Source organism: Strigops habroptila, chromosome 1, assembly GCF_004027225.2.
Source record: "Strigops habroptila isolate Jane chromosome 1, bStrHab1.2.pri, whole genome shotgun sequence".
Lineage (NCBI taxonomy): Eukaryota > Metazoa > Chordata > Aves > Psittaciformes > Psittacidae > Strigops > Strigops habroptila.
Genome location: NC_044277.2, coordinates 57,386,690 through 57,411,988, shown reverse-complemented (window position 1 = coordinate 57,411,988; position 25,299 = coordinate 57,386,690). Strand labels below are relative to the sequence as shown.

The window sequence follows — 25,299 nt, the reverse complement described above, 5'->3', positions numbered from 1 at the left end:
ACTTACAAAACATAGGCAGGCACCTTGACCAGTTGCCTGTGGTGAAAAATATAAGATTCTAATATATATAATAATAACTTGGTTTGGAAAAAGAGTCACAGGTATTTGGACAATGTATGGAAAAATTAAACTTTCTGGTGCTGCTGGATCTGCTCTTGAAATGAAGCAGCAGCTTTTCACGGTTTCTCCACGATCCACTCTATTCTGTGTGTGGATAGAAGCCGCATTTACTCTTTTGCAGCAGCTATAAAAAGAAGCTAAAATACACCGATACTAAACACTAAGAAAGATATTAATTGGAACACCTTCCTCCTTTCTTTCTGGGAGAAATAGTTGCAAATAATTCTGTATTTTATGCTAAAAAGTACAGCCATTCAAGACACATATTTTCTCATGGAAAACCATCCCGCAGTTTCTAGGTTACTAGATGAAAACTAGTAAATGTGGCTGGTGAGCTAAGTCTGAGTTGAGGTTCATATGCTTCAGGCTGATGGTGTTTGTTAATTCCTAGAGACTAAATATCTCAAAAATCACTACTCCTCACAATATTGCCTGTTAGGCTGGAGAGCTGAACAAGAATGAAGTTCATTCATTTTCTGATAAATGCAATACAGACATTTGATTAATGCTCTTTTTTTCTCTTTGACATGAACAGGTAAGGGTCTTCCCAGACTGCCTGCACTTTGCAACTCCTAAATAACTGGGTGCTTGAAGACTGTATGTTGTACTTATATTATTGCTATAGAGAGCACTTTAAAAGACTTTTGATCTCAGATACTCAATTTTAACCCCTCCTCCAGCAAAGTCTCATTAGCTTAGAACAAGACATGATTAGAAATGTTTGCTTCTTCCCAACATGATTTCTATTCACATCTTGTGAAAGGAAGTATTTTCCCCAAATGTAATGGTAGACTTTTGTCAAAACAAAAGAGAGCAGCTATTGTTGCTGTCTAAAAAGCTTCTTTGGTTTTCAATATATTTCTAAGCTTTAATTGCTAGATTTTGGGTGGTGGGAGGAACCAACAAAAAAATCCCCAAGAACAGAACTTTGAATGGACCAGGTACATGTGAGAAGCTGAAATCAGAGCTTATCACAGAAAGTAAAGCCTAAACATTTCCTCAGTAAACCAGCAAAGTCCATGTTACAAGATACTTATCTCTGTTTTTCCTTTACATATGCAGGCAAAATTGTTTCAAAGGAGTATAATCAAAGATGATTTAGAATATCAACAATAACATGTAGCTGTTTAAAAAATGAGGCTACTCAAGTACCTTAGCACCATCTGATGATTTATTATGAGTCTCCTTCAATTTCCCCTTTTCTGCACTAAGGGACTTCAAAATCAAAAGTACAGCATGCATCAATCTATAATATTCACAGTTAAGATCTATTAGTAGCTATATTTAGTAATGCTGTGTGTTATTTGTTCATAGGGATGAATATATTATTATCAAGGGTCATTAAAAAAAATAAAATCATGGTTACAGGTATATACTCATAACACATCCTCAGAACCAAAATGAAAGCAACAGCCTTGTATTATTTCTTCTGTTTTATAATGTACTAATGCTAAGTTCCATTTGTACCAGTTGCACCTAGTTACCACTGAAGACATTTTGTTGCCCTCCATCTCTTCACAGCTCATTAGCTGAAAATGGAGAGTTCCTCTTGGGTCAGGAGTTGATGTGTGTGCTGAGACGTGAACAGGGTCCCATGGGGTCCCTGAGCCTATTCAAAGACTCTTCTAGTCTCTAGGCAGGCAGCTCTACCACGTGTGCCAAAAGAGAGTTTTCCTTCTGGCAGAAGCACTAGGAGCTGTATAAAGTAGTCTCAGTGGGGAATCTCTTAGATTATCAACAGGCATATGCCAGGAATTAAAGCAATTCCGTGAAAACAGGATTTTCTGGCAAACTGTTGTCGCAGTGCCTGTCTGGTTCTCATGGAGCTTTTCTGAGGAGCATTTCTGGAAACTATACAGATACACAAATGTTACCGTGAAATCATCTGATGTTCTGGAGTGGCACTAGTGGCAACATCTGCTGGCTGCTGAATACCTTTGTGTCAGGTGCACAGTTTTCTTAGATTGTTTCACAGTACACTGTGAAGTTGCATCTTTATTTTCAACTTCCAGTGTGGCTGTTTTTACTCTCTACAAGAAATAGGTTCCCAATAGGGTCAGGTTTGTCTGTTGTTGGTTGCATTCTCCAGCTTTGTCTTGGAGTTTTTGCATATTGTTACAAGATGGGACTTTACAGATATTTATAAATGTATGAGTTGAGAACGTAGTTGTATTACGTAATGAAAGCAAGTATTTAGTAAAGCTCCTATACATGACAAATCTCTCCTCCCTCCCTTTTCTTTTTTTTTTTGGTTTATTTTCTTGGGAAATAGCATCTACGTTTTCATTAGTTAGACAATATCCATGCCCTGCAGAGGAAGACAAAGCCATCTGTGAAAGACAGCAAACATTCCCCAGGAAATGGAAAGAGCGCAATATATAGATCTTATGCTTTTTACCTAAACACAGCTACAGCACTAGCTTTAGGATTTAGGAAGATTCTTAAAGAATGTGGGCACTGGAACTATAAGCAATTCTTGATACTCTTGTTTTGCCTTTTCTTCAACTTTGGACTATGTAGAATATGTAAGTATTAAATGACTTGTACTCAAGTCCAAGAGGAAAATACTTGCAGGGACACAGCACAGAAATCTACAGAACATATGGGAAACTTAATCTAAAGAATTTTAGAGAAAATATATAATTTTAGGGCACGTGAAAGAATTGCAGTTGCATAGGAGTAAAAATAATGGGCCAGTTCCTCAAAAGGTGTATATTTAGCAAAGCTGCATTGAATAACAGAATCACACCAGCAAAGCATCTATCCTTTTGTATCACATTTTGCATGTAACATTTGCAAACTGGAAATTTTCCTAAAGCAAAACGTCAACCACATTTTTTTCTTAAATAAAAGTGTGAGTGAAGCTTCCTTGATGGGTACAGCTCAGAGAGCACGAAAGGTACAGATCCCTGACCGTGTGTGAGAGCGTTTTTTCATTTAGCTCATCAAAATACACTCTCTAGGGTGCTGTTCTATTCCTGAGTATGGCAGCACTGTGAGAAGGAGAAAAGGTAGTGAATGAGACAAGGAAAAAGAGGAAAAATAAATAAAGCTGATTGTGGTGGGGTAGAAGTGTTTCATTCAAGCAGATCACAAAGCTATTTTATTCAGCAGCTGTTCACTGAGGTGTAGAAAGCTGTAAGTCTGCAAGGTCTCTTAGCCTGGAAAATGGTTGGAGAAAAGCTGGACATACTGTATATCAGTAAATGTTTAATCAAAAGCTGAAGTTTCTTCTGTACTTCTTAATACATATATATATGTGCATATATAAAACAGCCCAACAGAACTTTTTCAGTTAACTTATGCTACAGAAAACTGATTGTTTCATTGGAAAAGAGTCTATGTGTCTCCTCCTTCATATACTTCCTCAACCTGTCCTGAGAAACAACTAATGAGACGAATCCTTCTGGGAATCATGGCAATCATTTCACACTGGGAACAGAACACAAGGCTGCTCAGATCATAGCAAGAGGTCAGATTTTTCTCCCCACAATTTGAAACATTTCAGGGCATTGTGAGGAGCACATAAATATTCGATACCACTTACAGAAGTCTAAATGTTCAGAATAGATAAAACTTGTTCCCCAGCTACAAGTATGCCTTCCAACTTATTCCCTCATTACTGATTACAAACACACCTACTACAGTTCATATTTTAAAGATGTCTTCCAAAGACAGAAAATTTCCATTGAGAGGTACTCAACCTCCTTTTCAAAGTAAAACGACGCTTGACACATGATCATACAAGATACAACGTGCATCTGAAACTGAAATCTGAGAAGGAAACAGAGGAAATCAAAGTAACGCTAAGAAGAAAGACAAGACCAGAGCTCAGCTCTACCATATCTGGCCCAGCCGTGGCACAAGCAGTCACGAGCCGGGGCTGTGTCCCACTTTTAGTTGTCTGAAGAACAGTTTTCCCATTTAAAGTTAAGCTTGCAGGCATGGTTACCTAAGTAATTTGAAAATAATAAGACCTTGCAGCAATTCTGAGGATGAGACTCTGCTGTTGATAGGGACATTCACAGCTGTCGGGGGGGCTGTGAGAATAATGCATGTATTAGTAAGGTATGAATTTGTGCCCCATGAATTTAAGATTAGAGCTGTACTAGGCAATAACCTTGCCTTAACTCATCAAACTCTATTCCCAACAAACCATATTAGCCTGCTACTCCAGTACCTGTTGGTGTCTGGCTCAAAAACCACCCAACCACTCTCTAGGGAAATGAGTGAAATTGCTTGGATCTGAAGGTGACCCCTGCAGCGCAGATGCTGTGTCTCGAGTAGGTGGTATTTCAGTGACTCCAGCAGGAATCAGTGGGACCTAAAGATGTCACAGGTGAAGACGGGCCAGCCTGATGGTGGGGGCAGGAAGGAAGGCCCCGGTGTCAAATGTGCCATTGCGATAGAGCCCCAGAACAGCCCTTCTCCGGTCATGCAGAAACCTTCACACCAACACAGTTTCATTTGTTTCCACCACTTTCTCACAACACGAAAGTATCCCCTCCCCTCCCGCCCCCACAGCCCCCCTCCTTTCTGAACGTATTGACAAAAGAAATGGCAAAATAAATAAATAAAGACTTAGCCTCTGCTTCGGGGAAGCCGCCTCTCCGGGTTTCCGCATTGGCGGTGACCCGGCTGGAGCTGGTAGGCATCAGTTTTCACAGCAAATAGTGGGTGCAGAGGGGGCCAGCGGCTCCCTGGCTCTGGCCTCAGGCTCCAGGCTCAACTGTTTCTCTTGGCCGGCTGCCCCCGGCTGTCATTGCACCAGGCCGGAGCCGTAGCTGAAGGCGTAGCTGCTGGCCAGTGAGAGGGACTGCTGGTGCTCCTCACCCTGCTCCTCGTGGTAGCTGGGAAACGTCTGTGCCCGGGACACCTTTGCTGAGCCGAGGCTGTGACCTGTGGTGAGGGGGACATGGACACAAAAGATGTAACTCGTCTTTCATTTAATTTACTTTCACCATGGACATGGCCTTCAATAGGCTCTATAAATCTCAGTTATATTTGTCAGAGCTGATAAAGAACTAATGCACCTCTTTTTTATCTGAAGCACTGCTTAAGTGGTGGAAGTAATGCCAGAGGATTCAAAGGGATTTGTCACACAAATGCCGTTAAATGTACTTACTGTCTTTGAATAGGGTGCCAGCTTGTCAGGCAAACACAGCATCATCGTAATTTCAAAATGAACTGGAAGTGGGATATAGCCCACATGGCAGAATACTGGTTTGGAAGAGGATGTGTGAGGTGTTTTCTTAGACAGGCTTGTGAATTTCATATAACCATGGCTTCCTCACTCACAGCCAGCAAGATGGGAAACCAAGTATGAAAACTCTATGACCAAACTCAGAAGATGACCCAATTCTGTAACCATTTTCCTACCTTTAATTTCCTTTTGAAATTGACATTTGATTAGTAGCTCAAAGTTAATTTCCAAAGTTCATATCTTCATCAAACATATATTCTCCACTTTTTGGCAATGCATATTAAAGCTTTATTTAAAGTGGTGTTGGATTTATGCTTTTAAACATGTCTTTAATAGATGTATTATATGTAGGAATGCAAAATCATATTTTTCTTTCAAGCACAGATATATTAAGGAATAGCTGTAACAGAATATAGACTCAAACGCTGAAGAACTAGGCTCATGTTGAAATGTTTCAAAACAGCTGTCAGCTTTCTAGGCTGCCCCAGTAGCGCTGGAACTAAGAATGATGTTCACGAGATTTGGCAAAACTTTGTCCTAGCTTGTATTTGGAAAAATTTGGCTATAAAATGTTACTCACTGCTTCATGAAAATAAAAAAATCATTATTCCCCCGAAGACAAATCTGTCATCAAAGCAATACTGGCACCAAGAGAGAAAAATACCCAACTAAATGAAAAATAGAATAAAAGGTGCCTGTGACAATGAGCAGGAGTAAAGACACTCACCAGCCAAAGCTGTCCCCTAAACTCAGGCCTATTTGTATCAGGTGTTGTATGTCATATAACTAATTTTGAATTCAATTCTGTAGAATAGTGCAGCTTTAGTACAGTGATGAAGAATGCCCCTACTGAACTAATTTTTAGCTAAGGTATTAAGGCAGTCTCTTAGAATACAGAAGATGAATTTAATCCTATAGAGGATAAAAAGGAAACGACATTCAAGTCTTCTATTTGCTGGATGTATGCCTCAGCTGCTAGCACATCCTTACTGTTCCTTCAAAGAATATTTCTAGCTGCTAAACTGTACAACAGGGCTGATACTAGCCATTCTGTAACCAAAGGGATTAATGAAAATAAGTGGCTTCTTCCCTGACTGCTACAATATATAATAATTAGATCCAATAAGACATGATCAACAGATCCTAAAGTTCTAAGACACCTTGGCTGAAGCCAAACTTTGACATTCATCTATGGAAATAATAAGAAAAAGAATACAGGACATCAGTTCAAATGAAATGAGAAAGCTATGAGTAATTGAGATTTTGTGAGTTTAGGAAAGAATAGCTTTATTCAATATGTTTACTTTCAACTTACATTATTTTTAAAAGAATGAACCATATTAATTTATTTAAATAAAATGAATCAAAAAATAATAGTGGTAAAATAATTAAATAGTCCAATGGTTCTGAGTTGGCTTAAGACTTCTAAGTAGTAAATTTCCAAAATTTAAGGGTTTGGTCAGCAATATTTTTTTTTAATTCGACATATATATCCCATACTGGAAACTATAAATGATAATCAAATCTTTTATTTGCATACCTACTAAATATTACTTTAATACTCATACTGTTGATCCACTTTATAAAGTCTTGGCTACTGCAGTGTTTCCACAGTTACACTTCATGTGAGCAGTAAGGATTTTGAAACTCAAGTTACAGGAAAAGATTTTACAGTAAAGAATTTGAGTTCTACACCTTTCTAAGCTTCCTCCTTCAGTAGTATTTTCTGTGTCATATTTGGGTCTTAAAAGGTTAAGAGAGAAGAAGAATAATGCTGTTTGTGGATTTTGCAGCTATTTGGTACCACAATTGTTTTCAAGATTACAAAACCAACTCTTCTCTACAGTTCTTCTGAAGTCAGCATAAGATGAATTTAACACACACTCCATGACCTGAAGACAGCTATAGAACTGGGGGAGGTTTTTTTTCCTGTGGCTTACATAGGAAATGTCTTTTTTTTTTTTTTTTTTCCTGTTCTAGGACAGGATTTTTGAAATGTAAGTATTATTCAGCCTACTTCATCCTTTATTTAAATTTACTCTCTGGATCACAGAATGCAATGAAGCTGTAGTCCAAAGCAATTAGGTATGAATGATCCAGCAAGATAATTTAATGCAACCTGGCAAATTACACCAAAATTAGATTTTTCCTGATCTTAATTATGTTGGAAGCAGAGGCATTATACACAAGGATCTTATTTCATGGCATGGTGCTTATTTATAACAATTCTTTAGAGGAAAACCCCAATGGTTTCTTAGTAACAGCAGTGATTGATGAACATACAAGTAGATCAATCACAACTTCTATGAGAAAACTTGCAGTACTCAGCTAAATGGAAGAAAAAAAAAAAAGAAATTAAAAGAAGAGATCCAGGAATAAGTTTTAAAAGCTCCCTAACTGCTGCTCATTGGGAAGTGTTTCTCTCTGTTTTTGATTCAGAATTCAAATTCTTAACCAGAAGGCAGGTGCCAAACCTTTTTCTTTTGCAAATGAAAAAAAGGTCATGCTTTTCATTTCCAACACAAGAATTCAAGACACTCATCTGCTGTTCTTTGGTTAGAACACTCATCTCTGATGTACAAGGCTTGTGTTAAAATTCCTCTCTGCCTGTAGGTACGGTTCAACATTACACTTTCTGTAACGGAAAAAATCAGCTGAAAATGTTCCCTTTCTTCTCTCTACTGACACTACTGTTTACTGTCCCTCAGTTGTGCCATTGCTACTGAAAGGCTGCTTTGTAGACTGAAGCACTTTGGTCATCTGGTTTGCAAAAGCCCTACAAGCCGTTGTACTAGCACAGCCAAGGAGCAGCCAAGGGTAAGAAATGGCAGGGTTTTTGTCAGACTGGCTTTGGTACCAGATAGTTTGGGGAATGTGAGGAATACGCAACCAAATGCAGGTGAATGCTATTGCCACTTCTCTGATGCAGGTTCACTTTTGAAAACATGTGACTAAGCTTTTTCCAATGCAAGATCTAATATACGTGCATAGGTTTTGCAGTACAATGATTAAAAATTAATAGAATTGGAAACTCCTGTGTTTCAGCTTCAGTTGCAGATCTTTAAAGTACCTCATATTAGACAGTCATTAGGTAAAATAAACAGACTTTTGCAGCTGCACAGCAAGCTTTCATCTGGGGTTTCTTAACCTCTGAACAGATGACTTTTTACAAAAAAACCCATTATGTGCTTCCAATACAGTTTTACTTTTCTAGGTAATAATAATAAATTTATTTTTGAAAATAAAATTTTGCATTTAGATTCCTAAGATTATGAGCAGAAATCAAAGTCATTAAATTAAAGCCAATTTGATATCTTTACTAGTATTATGTTTTGTACTTGGGAGTGCTCTCAGATTTCATGAGGACAAGAGCACTGTGATTGCAATAGATGTTTCTATAAATGTTACAGAAAACCTCAGTTCAAAAGAAATTTCTATGAATCAATCAGTACAAGCGAAAACCAAATAAAGTGAATCACTGGTTCAATTGTAAAGCAATATCTTTTCTTTTTGGAAATATTCATTGGAAAGTTCTGTTGTTCAAAATAAACAGAACAATCTGAAAATCAGTGAAACAGAGACGATGGGGTTTTATCTACAAAGGATGGTGCAAGGAGGTGGAAAAAAACCCCAATTAGCTAACAGCTGTTTCAGGAATGAAATGCTAGTAAGAAGGGGTTAATTGCATGTTGTTTCCTCATGCAATTCTCACCAGACAATAAATGCAGCCCTTCGGCCAGAAAAGTTCACAAAAATGGTACTAGCCTTTAATCTAGATTTATGTTCTCTAAGGACTTTCCTAACACCAGTGAAAGCTCCTGTTTATACCAGAGGAGGCCCGCAGATTGCACTGAGGATATGGTTTTGATGGGAAAACATGTCTCAACGTACTTCAACCTCTAACAGTCTTTGCAGCATTTTTGTTAAGACACAGGACAAAATGGGAAATACGCTGCAGCTATGTGCTGAAAGCCCACTAGGGAAAATGAAAAACTTACAGCAATAAACTAAATTACTATGACTGCTTATTTCAGATGGAAGTTTTTATCCTCTAAAAGCTTTTGTTGCAAAGAGAGTCCACATTTTAGCCTGGGTAAAGAAAATGTTCCTCAAAAAAACCCCTTACTACAATCTCAAATCAGTTAAGTGGCTATTATTTCATCAAAAAAGATACTTTCATTTAAGGCAGAAAATAAATGATTGCTGTTATCCTATTTATAAATTGATACTGGTTAAAATTCTGCCAACTCTCCATATTGAATATACAGTGTCTTCTATTAAGCTGTTGATGACAAAGCAGCTTTTCCTTTTCTGCTGTTAGATGATTGGAATAACTAAAGCAAAGTTTCATAGCAGGACAAACTGCTACAAAGCAAAACATTTATTTTGCAGTAATGATGCAGTTGGATTGGAAGGGCGTTAATTGCTACAGCAATTATTATGCTGTCACTCAAAAAAGATGCAATGGAAGGAAGCAGATGGAAACGGAAAAATAGCATAAACTACATTACACCATATTGATTTCCATATACTTATTGCACATGGAACTGTGGGCCTCTTTCAGTTCCAAATAAAGAAATACAAGTTTTCCCTTGAATTTAACTACAGTTGGAATTAAAACTCCAGGGAGCATAGCTGGGCTCCAAATTTTATATTTTCTAAAATAATTTTGGATTCCATTTCATCAAATATTTATCTTTCTGAAGGGAAAATGAATATCAGGAAACATTTTCGATACAGTTTTTAAAAAATTGTTTAGTTTATTAATTAGAAATAATTTTCAATAAAAAAATTGATGATAAAATATATAGCAAATATAGAGAGTGAATGTAAAAAAAACCCAAGCCCAAGCTCCTAGAATTTTAAAACATTTAATTTTATTCTCAGTTAAAAAGTGTTTTAATTTTCTTTAGAATTTGAAATTAAATTAATAATTTTTGGGGTTTTTTGGCCGGCATGAGGATTAGTGAGTACCTAATGGGAATATACTTGTTACAGACCCATATCACTTTTCAGAATTGGAATGCTATTATTTAACTTGAAAGTTTTGGGCATTGTCATAAAGTTCTTCTCTAGAAAATAAGAAATTTTATATGTGCATGGAGAAAAGATTGTAGGATTGGAAATTTTAAACCAGTAAATTTACAACATGTCAAATTTTTGAGTCTTACAGAAAAAGTTCTCAACATTACAATTTTGGCACAGGAATGCTGGAGTTTTACGAAGAGTACATTTACATATTAATATTTTGAAATAAAGAAAAAGCATTTTCTTACACCACTGCAATAGTGATAGCTGTTTGTATACTTATGAACGATGTGAATTTCTTGTAAACATTATGTACAGAAAAAATGAGCATTATTTCATCTGTTCCCCTACCTAAAATAGCAAGTGTTTAAGAGCAGTATCTTGAATCACATAATTAAAACTAATGTACTGACTAAAGGTCAGGTTGGTTTCATTGCAGCTGTGTGCTTCCAGATAGTGTTTTTAAATACTTTCTTTCCTATTGCATTTAAAGTCTGTACTACCTACTTAGGCTATCAGAAGCTGATGTAGATTCTGTGGTAGAAATATCAGAACATCAACCACATCTTTCTCAATGATGAGAATGTTTAACTTGCCCTCTACTTGTAATTGATTATCTTTTTTTATTGGGGAGTTTTTCTAGTAATGCATCTTTTTATTCATAGTACCATCTTCCTATGACTCTGTGTGCTTATAAAGAGAGAAGACATACGTAAACACTTGCTACCTAACATCTCCACCAAGGAAATGGAAAAGGAAGTTATTTGGGCATGTCTGATATTACCCAACAGTCTTTCCCCTTTCTGTGTGCATTCCTGCAGCCAAAATATGACACTTGTGGGAAAAATAATCTATTTTACATATTAGATCTCTTTGACTTGTGCTCTTCCATTTGTAACATATAACTGTATTCCTGCATACCTGAACTACAGGGAGATTAAATAAAAGAAAGCATCTGACTGGGGTAGTGATTTTTTTTTTAGTTCTACACTCTGAGCCAACATGCAGATAAAGGCAATAAGATTTTACTTAGCTGTCTTATGTTGTCTTCCATATACAGGCTACAGTGGTCCTTACGGAGATTAACTGATTTCAACTTTACAGCTTTTTACACTTGTGCTAATGTGGCAATATGAAACCAGCATCCTCTCTGCCTCTGTTCTGATTTCAGCTCCTCAACTATACCAACGCAGTTGAAGGAGGTGTTCTCATGTTCTCACTTAACATAAAATTAGACAAAGGTCCAACTTTGCTTCAAAACAGATTTTTCCAGATGAAAACTCCAGAAAGAAGAGTTTCTGAATATGGTTTTACAGATCCTACAGAAGTGATTTTTTTTTTTTTTTTTTTGATAATGATACTTTCAATTTTTACTTTATTGATTTTAAACTATTTAACAGGGAACCTTTATCTATGCTAGCCCTGCGCTGCGCAAGCATGAGGGATGAATCAATTTCAGACCCATCTTCCAACCCAAACTTTTCTGTAATATGGTGCTATATTGTATTTTCAGCCAGTTTGTTTTGTGAGAGAAAACAAAATACTTTGTTTTAAATCAGTTAAAGAAAACATTTAGCTGTTCTTCCTGACTGGCACACGGTATTAGGAGAGTAACAGTTTTCTGTGAATCGTTAAACAGGTGATACAATTTATTTATGTTAGAGAAATGACTGTGGTCAAGGATTTTGTTTTATAATGAAAGATACAGGCATCATAGAATAGTTAGGGATGCAAATGACCTTAAGATCACTTAGTTCCAACCCCCCTGCTGTGACCCTGAAGAAGAGCTTTTGAGAGGAAATGTGTGCAGTTTAATACTGAAATGTGTCAAAACATCACGAAGTTAATTAAGACTTTAAATAAAATCTTGAACGAGTGCCCTAACAAAGCTACCTGAAAAGGCTGAGTACCTTGTACAAAGTGGCTAGCAGTTCCGGCCTAATTTATCCTTTCAACCACAGACTCAGTCAACCAGAAACTAATATAAAACACTTCCACATAATTTGCAAAATTAAGACTTATTATGAAAATAATAACTTTGTTCCTGAACTTCACTTATCCAAAGTAAAGTAAAATTATTTCATTTACCACAGATGTAAACAGAGACTAAGCATTTTTATACAAAATGTAAGTAATTCCGTTTTCCTATTCAAGCTCAAGGCAATGAAATTTTTAAACAGAAACTTCAGGAAACTGACACATACTGTGTTGGTAATATTGAAGAAAGAAAAAGAAACGGTGGAGGAGAAATTCCTGCAAGCAACAATTTCTTTCACTTCAAGGAACATCTGAACTGGATAAGAATGCTGACAAATCATAAGATGATGGCAAAATGCAAGAAACAACAAGAAATTAATGTTCTGATTCTAAGTGCATATGGGAAAGAGTAAAGTTGGGGGGGAAGAGATAAGAGCTAAGGAAAACTCCAGTAAGAAAATTATTTTAGTCTTTATAGTACTTTGCATCATAGGGATATAATAAACCAACAAAAGGAAACAGAATAGAATTACCCTGAGCCTCGAATAACCGAAAAGTAGTAAAAAAATATGAAGCTAGTGAAAAAAGAAACAAATGTGAAAGACAGATGAAATTGCTTGGATTCAGTTACTTTGCCTCAAATAATGATTTCTGCTGTTACTTGAGTAGGTAGAGCTACACACTTTGCTGTCTTTTGCTTTTGATTCCCATGTAGAGCAGCAAGTCATTATGAGAGTCAACTGATTGTTGATCTCTGTGCATAGATTGCAAGTATAATTTACTTTTTCTTTTACATCCTTGAAAAATTACATCTACCCAAGTAGAAGTAGGTAGCTATGTACTCAGCGTTATCATCTTGATTTACCAATTTGTTAGCTCATGGTTCACTTTTCCCTTTCTCAGAATATTTTCGTTGCATTTTTATTACAGTCAAACTAAATGCTTGGTCAAAACACAGATCTTCTCAGATAACTTGCTAAAAAAAATCAACCCCTAAATCTGTTACTGATTTAGCATGAAGCATCTTACTAAAAAATGCAATGCAAAAATGTAAATTTATACATTGCATATCACTTTGATGATATGGAATATCTCACTGTTAAATATTTATTGCATTTCAAATCATGTTGACATTTCCCCTTGGATATGTATTCCATAAAACACTATACAGACCTCATGCAATTCTACTGATGCTACAGAGATGAAGTGAAATAGTGAATCTCTATTATCGTATTAGTGTATCTAAAGTGAAATGAAGGAAAAAAATACACTGACAAAGTGTATATAACGTGGAGATAGTACACTCCACCTTGAAATGGATTCTGCTGGAGCCTGAGTGATTCGTACTGTTCAATCTTGTTGTTGTCATAATTCTGCTGATCTTTAGTGTGGCCAATATTTCCTGGCCCAGTAGTATTTTCATTGTAAATCATAAAGATTTATAACTAGCCCATAAAAAATTGCCATAAAATATAACTCAGCACATGAGGTCTAAAGCCAGAGAGCAAATTTGGTCTGACAGGATGGAAGGAATATGTTTTTCAGCGCATTTTTATGTAAGTAAAATACAGCTTTGATTGGAAAAAAATAAAAAGAAAAAATTGGCAGGCTGTATAGTTTATACTGCTTGATACAGGAAAAGATTTTTTAGGACAAAGGATTTATGCCACCCCAAATGGATACCTATTCTACAAACACTAATTTTAAAAGAGAATTTATCATGTGAATATAATGTGAAAACTAAACATGTATAAAATATAAAGTCTAAAACAGTCAGGAAATATAGCTGAGCCTGCCCTTTGACAGTTTCTTTGCTTACCTGAAGAGCCAGGGAAATAGGGAGATACATGGTAACAAAACTAACCCTTATCAAAAACAAACAAAAAAGCAAACCCAAATCCAAAACATGTTTTATGCCTGTTTGGCTTTCAATGTAGAGTCAGATGTGCTCCACTTCTGGCCTGTTCAAAGAAAAGGAATGCCTGGCAGTTGAAAATTGTTATGAGGTGCAATTGCACCACTCATTTTAGCATCAGCTGTGCCTTAGACTACCTCAGCAAATTGTGTCACTTCAGTCTCAGCCCTGTTTGAATTCTGCTAGCACTCCTCACTGCATGGAAGCAGCAAAAATCATCATCTTTTTTGATCATATTCTTGTACCTCTGCTACAGAACGCAGAGTCATTCAATTACCACACTTTCTGATGGGTATTTAAGGACAAAATGCTGTTCAAACTGAAGGCAGTGTCTTCCAAAGACAGGAAAAAGTCTTGGTAAAATGTCTTTCACTCAAGGAACTTTGAATCTGGGCAATTAGTCTTGCTTATATGCATTTTGCTGGGAAGGGGAGGAGAAAGGTGGTTTATCGGAGGTAAAAACATAGTTCCGAGTTTAATAAAATAAGTTACATAAACTGACTAAAGATTTTCCATTATTTTCTTTTTTGTCACCAACGAACAGATTTCAGAAAAGATAATAGATCTCACATTAATATATGCAGGGATGAAACATAATTTTTAGAACTTACACCTTTCAAAAGGTGTGCTATTTTTGACCCATACAATGAAAGCATTTATTAAACCATTTTTTACTCAGACTTAAGCTTTCTATGAAATAGCTTTCTATGAAATTGCCCTTAGAAATATTCTTCAGAAGGCCTTACTGTTATTTCAAGCCACAACCAGACAGTAATAGCAGATGCTATATAAAAGTGAAAATACTGCATTAGCTAATAATTAGCTCTCTGGCAATGATTAAGAAGCTTCCTCAAATGCTTGAAGACACACCTCTCCAGCAATTCTAAAGAAGAAAGGACAATAGATTTTTTTTTTTTGTTACAATTTGAAATTATAGGCTTGTCTTAAACTTACTTAATAAGACTTGATTCTACAGGTATTTTATCTAAAATGTAAGCTTGCTTGACTTTCTTTAAAATAGGGCTTCACCTTTCACTGCACCTGCTTAGAACAACTTAAAAGGACAGACTGAATTAGTGAATTACTGAAAAACTGTAACTGCAGATTTAGGAATGCTTTGATACTTTCCCACTAAAATAACAAAGACGATCTGCTGAATGACATGCAATCATTATATATATTTGTAAGTTAAAGATGTTTCTTAGACTACATAAGTCTACATAGACTACACTGGTGTTAACAGAATGAAAGCATGATGAGAGTTAATTTTAATGTTAGAAAAGTATCATCTTTCCAGGGAAAACTCATCTTACACACTTCTGGAAGTAGGAAACCACCAGAGAGTTTTGAAAAGGAGCAGTAAAACGAATAAGCTTCTACACACAAGAGGGAATCTTCTGGTTGAAATTTTAGTATCATTATGAGTTTAATATCTGTTTGCAAGATGAAGTTGTAAAGCTCTACCAGAAAAAGTAATTGTTTTTCTAGTAAGGAACTTTGCAGGCTACCATTATGCTACTGTAATCTAGGATTTTGAGCATATTTTGTATTTTAGAGAGGAAACTTAAGCTGAGATTGAAAAGACAGACTAGAAGAAACTAGTATTTTTTTTTAAGGTTTAGATATTTTTCAACCATCCTTCCATCTGCCTCAAGCAGACCTCTTAAATACTTTCTGAAGGATAACAACTTAATGCTTCCTTTATTTTTACAGGATTTAGTTCAGATTTCTCACATTTAGCAATTTATTCAGGATAACCCAGGCATGGATCTTTAAAACAGAAATAAAACCCCTTGCACATTTAAAATATCTCAGGTCTCAAACACAAGGAGAAGTTCATAGTATAAAAATTTGTCATTAATAGCAGAATTTGAGATCCATGTGGTAAAACTTGAACAAGCTTGGAATAAATATTCTTGGATCCCATCCTGAGCTAGCCCAACAGAATGAATGCTAATTGCTGACGTGGTAACAGTGACTATTTCCAGTCAGTGGTATTTAATTGAAGATCTTTCCATCTCCATATTCTCTTCAGTGTCCAGACTGATTTTTTTTTTCTCACGAATAAAGTTTGTCTTGTATTTTCTAAAGTTAGTTTAGCTATGACCATTAAACACTCCACTTATCTTACCTAGCTAAATATCGTCTTGAGATAAATTGACATGCATTGATCTGAATTAGAAATCAAATTCTACAATTTTCAGACAAGAAAATTGTACACTGTACACAAAAAATACATGAATGGATTTTATGACAGATACGTGAAGTATAGTTTGAAAAATTCTCTAACTAACAGGAAACTGTATAAACCTACTTTTGGGGACAGGTTCATCAGATCTCCTGCATGCTTTCATGCTTACTTCTGAGGCATTTGTTAGTAGCCATTGCAAGTGGTTGAACAGTTTATTAGATGGGTGTAGCTCTAATCCAGCAGGGATGTTCCTAAATTCCTTCCCAAAGCTTCTGTGCAGCCACTGAAGGCACTAGGAATACAGGAGATGTTACTGTCTGTATTGAATGTAACAGCACTTTGTGCTATTTTGTTCCTTGCAGAGATTCTCTATATAAAATATGTGGAAATAAGGCAGCTTACAGAGGCTAAACAAATTATTTTCCTCTATAATTTATTCTGTAAAATAAAGAAGCTCATTGATTTTAGGTCATATAAGTTTAATTGGAATAAAGTAGATGCCTAAAACATCAATGAAGCACTTAGGAAAGTTAATCCATTTTTCATGACACTATAAATAATTTCTTCTAGCTGTGAAAGCCTTCAATTACCCACCAGGAAATAAAAAACAATGGCTATAATTCACTGATGGATGCAAGTGATGTTCTTTCGCATTTTTAACCTGAAAGGGAAATTCACTGCGATTAAGAGTGAACAAGCTGTGTCATTTTCCCTCAGACTTTTGTAAAGCTAGAGGAAATGAGTGGAGGTAAATCTTGTGAAGGTGTGCCAAACTGCTTGATCTGCTTGTGTCTGCAGATGGGAGACTCCCCTTTTCTTTACTCTCTTGGATGACAGAAGAAACAGCTTAAGCTAAAGCACTTACTCCTCCCCCTGCCCCCAGCAAATAAATAAATAAATAGAATAGAAACCCCAATGGTAATAGTAAGACACTGAAATTACCAACTACATATCTTCTCTCTGTAAATTTGTTATTAAACCTGTAAATATCCTGTCCTGTGTTTTGCCTTTCTGTTCCTCGGCTCACTGAGGCTGTTTTTTTGTTCGTATTCCTTTTGTGGCCTTTCAGATCACAGAAGCTGTGAGAGCAGCGCTAAAGCAGTCCCTGCAACAACTTTCCTTAATCCCAGCTGCTGGGAAGGGATCTTGACAAACCCCCCGTGCATTCTGGCAAATCAATTGACTGGTCCACTGAAGCAGGAAGGGGTAGAGAACTAGCATATCTTAAGAGACATTCATTCCGCCCTCTCTCACTGCCTATTAGTTAAGTGCTACTAAGGCAAGCTAGGAAATGGAAAAAAAAAAAAAAAAAGTGCCTTTAGCACAAGGCAATAACCAGCAATCATATTCAGAACATGACATGTACAAAGTAATTATACTTCATACAAAGATTTGGAGAAAAGAGTGTCTTACATTAAAGCAAGGCATTTTCCTTATGGCGATTTTGCTACTGGCTTGGGCTGGAAAGAGCTCTAATGCATAAGTTAAATTCATTATGAGTGTCTGTAGTTGTACTATACAGATAACAGATGATGAGGTGAACAAAGGTGAATCTCACAGGGTGACTGAATGTTAAAGATATTGGTGCTGGGTAGCAGTTTAGCTAAGAGCAAGACGAATGGCATGGAGCTGTCAGCAATAGAAGGGAAAGAGAGTTACATAAAGGACCCACTTCATAATTTCTGAATGAAATCTGAGAAATTTCTTGTGTATGTCTAGACCATCCAGTGCTCCAGTCATTTGCAGCTATTGGCAGCCACACAGCAGCAGGTGAAATTCAGAGCAGCCTTTCATGGAATGCTGCTCAGGGTATATTAGGACACAAAAGAGACTAAAACCAGCTTTGTCTTCCTCCACCATGGCTTGCTACTTTTTGTGCTGTTTCTACTATCACTGCCTATTCTACCAGAGCAGCATATAATGTAGAAGCATACCATATGCAATGGTATTCTTGAGTTATGGTGCTACTTCTTCATGAACGCTGCAAAAATTATTAACTCACATGTAAATTTTTAGGTTTATCAGTACAGCTCTAAAAGGAGAGAAATGAATAATGGAATACAAGTAGCTTTCCAGAAGGACAAAAATGGGAATTTTGAGAGCAGGAAATCAGCTGTGATTTAAAACGAAGTTAAAGTACAACTTCAGCAGAAACTGATGAAACATGATACTTTACTTTTATATTAAGGCAAAATGGCAGCTTGCAAAACTGTGCTGTGTAAGGTACTGGCTCAAGGTTGCAAAAGTAAAGCTAAACTAAAATTAAATATATCCTCTCCTTTAAGACCATATTGAGGACAATTTTAAGGGTAAAAAAACCCCCCAGAAATACCTAATGAAGCAATTTCATAAAATAAAGAAGCAAGCAGATTACTTTTTCCAGTTATTTCCAATATATCTCTTTATAGCCTCCTCCTCCCTGGAGAAATAATAATCAAAAATCAGTCATTGTGAGGATTTTTACTCATCACTTGTTACAGAAAATACAGCAGTACTGAGGAGTCCTTAGCTGAGTCCTCAAGTTGAGATGTGAGGTAACTCTCATAGGACAGGTATGCTATTAACAACAAAATATAAGTGATTTATGTCAGAAGAAGAAAGAGAGCTACAATCTTTTATGTTATAGCTCACATCAGTGATGACTGCACCATGTTGATTACTCAGGACACTGATTCTGCATCATAAAATCACCATATTTACAGCCCATAGCTAGAACTTGTAGTTAAAATTATTTTCTTTATATAGTCTTCCAGCTGCAGACATGAGCATTATTAAGGCACAGAGGAAGGAGTATTATATCTTTGTTGGAGAGCTTTGTCTCTCACAAGTTGAGATCTTTGCATTCTTTTAAGATGTTACATTTTTCTTCACCAGTGGGAGAATGGGATCCACATAACAGTTAGTTACTTCCACCTTTCTTTACGATGGATATTTAATGAAATACAGGAATAGGTATAAAAGCCTCTAAAATAGCTCAGAAACGGATGTACTAACTCAAAATGTCTGCCAGTCTCTGCTCAGTACAACAATTGCTGGCTTCATAAATTCACTTTGAAAGGCAAAACAAAAACAGATATTTCTGCCTTTTTAAAGAGCTTCATGAGAACAATCATATGATAGAAAAGGCATTTTTCTTGGGTGTAGACTCTGTCTGTACATTTACTTTAGAGGATAATCAGGAATTGAATTTAAAAGACAACTGGGGAGCTATGTGAATTTTAGAAGACATTCAGGCCTGCTGCTGAAGGCTGTGAGACCATATGCTTTGCTCCTATAAAAGTGTTTTTCAGAAGATACCTGGGGATTTCAGTGGAGGCAACGAGGAAGGGGAGATCCAATTTTCACATCTTTGGTAGAATGGCTAAGTAGCAATGATTCAGGCAACTGGACTGCCATGATGCATTACAAAACCATCTTATCACTAGTAAACTGTTACTTTTAGAGCAAAATTAAGGAAGCAGTAGCAGCAAGGAGCGCACTGAAAAATGCAGTGTTACTGTTTCTACCAGCTAGCTATTATTCTTCTTCATTTAAAAAACTAATTGCCTTGAAAAAGCATCAAAGATTTGTCACAATATCATGAATTTCCTTTCCCCCGAAAGCAAAGAATTCTAATTTGGAAAGAAAAGAAAGAAAATAAAAACCTCCACAGCACATGCTTTCTTTCTTTTTTTTTTTTTTTTTTTGAACTTGGGCCACGTGAAAGAAAAAGAATGTAAAGTAGTGTGGAGTAGTATCTAATGTGCTTGGGCAATAGCACCTTTGCAAGAACTGGGGTAGAGGAAAAGGAAGTATCATCTTAGCATTTTAACTCTGAACCAAATAAAGGATGCAAAAATTAGATTCGTTGTTTAAGAATAGAGGCACCATCTGACAGAAAGCATTTCCTCCCCAAAGTAGGATGTGATTTTTGCTTCACCCTTTGATCAGAGACTTTACATCTACTGTAGCCGCTTTTGTGATTTCACACAAAATCCATAATTTTCAGTTCTTTTAATGCCCCATTTTTGCCTAACAAAATATATATATGTGTATATATGTGTATATTTAACTTACCAACTAGAAGCTATGAAACCAGTGAGAATAATTTCAAATTATGAGCAATACCAAACCACTAGGAGGATCTGTGCCTTGCTCAACCCACCTGTGCTATAGTAGGAATAAGGCTGGAAGGTCTAAAACACTCCTTTATTTTGTTGTACAGCAATCACTCTGCTACCTGCTTTACTCCTTGATGCTCAAAGGTAGGTACAGCGATGCAGTACAGTCCTTTTCAGTGAGACCCAGAGCACCTCTTTAAACAGAGCCTTTTCTTATTTTCCTCCCATCAGTATCATTGTGCACTGGATCTAGCTCTTGCTCACTAGAAATTACTATAAAGCAGAGCTATTCCATTAGGACTTGTCTCTAAATTAAACGATAGTAAATGTGTATACGCAAAAGATAGCGGGACTTGGCTGATGTAAAGCATGTATTTGAAGATTGTTCCCTGTATCTCTCTCAAGTCTCTATTTAACTTATTTCTCACAATATATATACCATTTAATATTATTTATTACGTTAGGAAGATTCTTTTTTAAGAAAAAAATAAACCCAAATATTTCCAGATGTTAGTCTTTTTAAAAATAATTTGAATTTGCATTACTGTTAATTTAGATGACAAAATATTTATATATTCAGCAGTTCCATCAAACAGAACAACTTTATCCCTTTTGGCATGCATACGTATTTCTTTGCTTATTTTTGAGAAATATTCTAAATTCTTAGACTTCAACAGAATTCAAACTGTACTTTTGCTCTGATGAAAGCCAACTGGCATTAAGCCACTTGCCTTCGTTCACCTTAATTGAATAAGAATTGAAAAAGTAGTTGATGATAGATGACAAAAAAGAGACATATTTGACTTTTTAAAATTAGGAGAAATAATAATGTTAAGACTAAACTTTTTTCTTCATTTTCCCCTCCAAATATTCCTAAATAATTCCAATGTTGTCAAGGAACAGATGACGGAATATTTTCTGATGAGATGATCACATATAACTGAATTTTCCTAAGGATTCATACAACCCCTATTTCCATATTCCCATATCTTTTTTTTTAACTTCATTAGCAATATCATGCATAAACATTTTCCTTCAAGCATTACAGTGATCTGCAGAAAATGTATAATTTATTATCAAGAATCTTAAAAATATTCTAGTAGCTTCTGAATAGTTTTGATTCTTACTATTTTACTATTTTTTGTCATAGGATTTATTTCTATTTTGGATATATACAGTGCCAAGAGCTTGTTAGCACGAACAAGAACCAGGCTCAGAACGTGCTCAACTGTAAGCGCAGACCTGGTCCCAATTCTCAGGTCTGCTAGGTTTACTTTTTGCTGATTAAACAGCACAAAGGGGATGTAGAGCAGGCAGAGGCTGCTGCTACAGAATTTACCCCAATTAGGCTGTAGTTCTTTTGCCCTAAATCTTGGCGGTGTAAATTCAATGTTGACTCTCTGCAGCTTTTCTGTATATAGGCATGGAAGAATCAAAAAGCTACAGTCAGCCAGGCTGGATGGGGCTTTGAGCAACCTGCTCTAGTGCAAGGTGTCCCTGTCCATGGCAGGAGGTTGGAACTGGATGAGCTTTAGGGTCCCTTCCAACCCAAACTATTCTATGATTCTATGATTCTATGATTCTATTTCATATATCCAGATCATGTCCCTGGTAAAAACCCCTCTTTCTCTATTAGGTGTTCTCAAGTGCCCATACATTTAGAAGCAGACTTGATAAAAAAGGATGCTTTATAGAGCATATACTAAATATTATTGAGGGAAATGAAGAGAAATATATGGGAGTATAGTAAGCTGAGACACACCGTTAACCATTTTATCACCTGTAATATGTTTTGCTGGACTCCTTTGGCTGTTTACCTGTCTTAGAAACTCTAAATTCATTTTTTTAAACTGGTGCTTTATCAGCTGGAATACCATTGCTGCTTAAAAGATTTTAATATCATTCATCAGAGCTGCTGTCATGTCACACCACTCACAGAGTATCCCACTGTCATATGAGAAGCCAGCACACCTGCTGAAAACTGTGAATATTAATTAAATCTATAACAATGAAATAAAGAAAAGTGCATCATTTGGATATAAAGCATCTGGATGAGAATGACCTGGTCCCACCTGAAAAGTAAAAAAAATTTTTCCCCAGAAGATTTAATTTCCTGATAAAACAATGGCATATTATGTTTCACATTCTGTTTCACTTTTTGGCTGACTAAGTTAGTTGAGAAATAACTACCCCAATCCCTGTTCTGGTTTAAATATTCTTGATGACTGGGATTATTTTTTTCTTCTACCAACAAACAACACTGAAGCAGAGCACAGCTTTTAGCGCACCCAGGCATCACTCCAGTCTCCATTAGACATTAGCTGCAGCTGTGCAATTCCATCTCCTTCAGGAGAATTGTTCCCAAATGCCATCAGAATGACTTCTGGGTTTTGAAATCAAAGGCCAATTTAGGTCATACTCCCCCCTTTCCCTCCCTCCAAAGGCTCACAACCCCATCTTGCTGCAGTCACACATGATTACCCCACGCGTGCAGCGGTCTGTGGCATGCAGCGTGACAACCAAGTGCGGGGCCAACAGCATAAAAAAACGTTTTAGCCTAATTCAGTAACTTGGGCTCACTCTGCAGGTTCACAAAGCAGCCAGTTTTCCCTACACTGTTGACTGCTCCGATAATTGGTGTGAGATTTTATTTCTCTTTTCACTAGGACAAGACACGTGGGTGGAAAGATCTCTCTTCCAGCATGTGCCTCCGGCCCCAAGTAAAAGGGCGATTACATTTCATGGTTCACGGGCTGACACCTTTTCCAGGGTGGTCAAGAGCAGCCTTCCCCTGCTCTATCACTCTGCTGAAAATGAGACATGATGGAAAAAGAGAGCAAATATGTTTCCTGCAAATTTATGTTGTCAGGTAGTTACATACAGATAAAACCTGCCAGTCACACTACTAGGTATGATGCCTATGCCATTTCTCCTCTCCTCCCCAAATTTGACGCCTAAGCAGAATTGCTTGCCAAATATGTGGCACATAGGTTTAACTATTTCAGATAAAACAGAGGTGTGTATGGATTAACATTGACATTCTAGGTCAAAAGCTGTAGCTCTATTTGCCGTTTCTCCCTATGTGACCTTGCTTTTTATGAGTTTAGGAATATTGAGTTTAGGAATACTGTTCCGAATGAGCATTTTTGCAGTCAAGATATCATAAGAGCAATGGGATGCAATTAAATGAATAAGCAACTTAAGTTAAGGATCATCAGCTTCATGGATGAGCTGCTGCAGTATTGTCTTTGAATAAATCACACAACTTCCCTCAAATGAACAAACAAGCTACTAAGGAAACGGTTTCACCCTGTAAGCTATTATAAAATGTACAATTAGAGACAAGCTACATTCACCAGAGAGAAACCCAACACTTCCCAGCATGACAAAAGGCTCTGTTTTATAAATATTCATATATAGGTAAGCCAGCTATAGTCAGATTCCCCAAAGCTCATAAACAGAACAGCAACAAACATGGCAGCTAAGTTATTTCCAAGTGAAACAAATATAGCTTCTCAGAATAATGCCTTCAAGGTTTCAAACAGCATAGCAGCATTTAAATCCTTTATTTTCTTTATTGTTGCAGATATCTGTAAGAACAGATGGTTTCAAAAAGATGTGTTTCCATTTAGGCTTCTGCTGTACTGTATTTATGAGAGGATACAGTCACAAGACACAGGCCACCTGGCTTTGAGCTGTGATTCATTCAGCTGCAGAACTGGATTAGGTGAAAATCTTTTCCAACATTAAAGAAGTTGCTGGAATTTTGTAGGAATAAAAATCCTGCAGTTTCAAAAACCCCACCCTGTTTCTGTAAGAATGACTATACCTGATATTCTGTTTAGAAAAAAGAATAAGGAAGAAGAGTAAGTGATTCTTTTAGATCCAGGAAGTAGCCTGTTATTCGGTTGTCATTGACAAAGACCGAGGAACAAACTTCTCAATTTATATGACTAGTGAGAAGAAATGAGTTCATGAAATCTAGTCCTAAAGTCTCATTTCCAACTGCAGATCTAATGCATGATCCATAAAAGTTACTTATTCCCTTCTGCAAAAATATATGTGGCTGGCTTCATGCACAGTTGTTCATCTTTACGTATACAGGAGAGCTGTCAGTGCATTTTAACGACATGCTGTGTTTTATCCTTTCAGCCATAGTTTTTGAATGATATTTTGTGAAACCTATTCATTCTGTTGGAGTCCTTCTGGAAAAGAGTAGAAGGTGACAGAGAATTAATCAAAGACTTCTCCTGGTATCAACCCATTCAGGGGCTGAATACACATTTTCTAAGGGCTGAAGCACAGACACCTACATGCTGTAGCTGCAAAATTTGTTCTGGATGGATATAACCATACTACTGACAGAAAGAAGCAAGGAGAAACGAAAGCAACCTATCATTTGAGTCTGATGCGACGTAAGCTTCCAACAAGCCTCTTCTCTCTCCTGCTCAACATTCCTCACTGTGAATCCTGTGGTCACAGCCAAACTATGGTTTTGGAAATACATACTGCAGGAAAGAAAAAAAAACTATTTATTTTCCACACACTAATGAGCCCATTTGAGAACAGTTTAAATTCGATGACCCATTTAGGCTAACACAGAAGTTCACCTCTGTCTATGACATGTACCTGGTGCTGTGGGCTCCAGAGTCAAAGAAAGTAAACTACTGGGGGAAACAAAGCAAGCCAGAAAGCTTAAATTGAATGAAAAATATCCTTTACTTTTCAAAGAGTGAAGAGACATTGTCATCCTTCCCCGTGAAAC

General features: G+C 36.6%; 1 protein-coding gene across 1 annotated transcript in view; it reads right to left on the bottom strand.

Moving 5' to 3' along the window:
* Positions 1–4,652: 4,652 nt before the first annotated feature.
* DOK6 (docking protein 6) overlaps positions 4,653–25,299 on the bottom strand; it is a 236,143-nt gene continuing 215,496 nt past the window's right edge. Inside the window, 1 exon segment of the mRNA XM_030494069.1 lies at positions 4,653–5,019. Coding sequence (XP_030349929.1) covers positions 4,880–5,019 — 140 coding nt within the window. The 3' untranslated portion in view covers positions 4,653–4,879.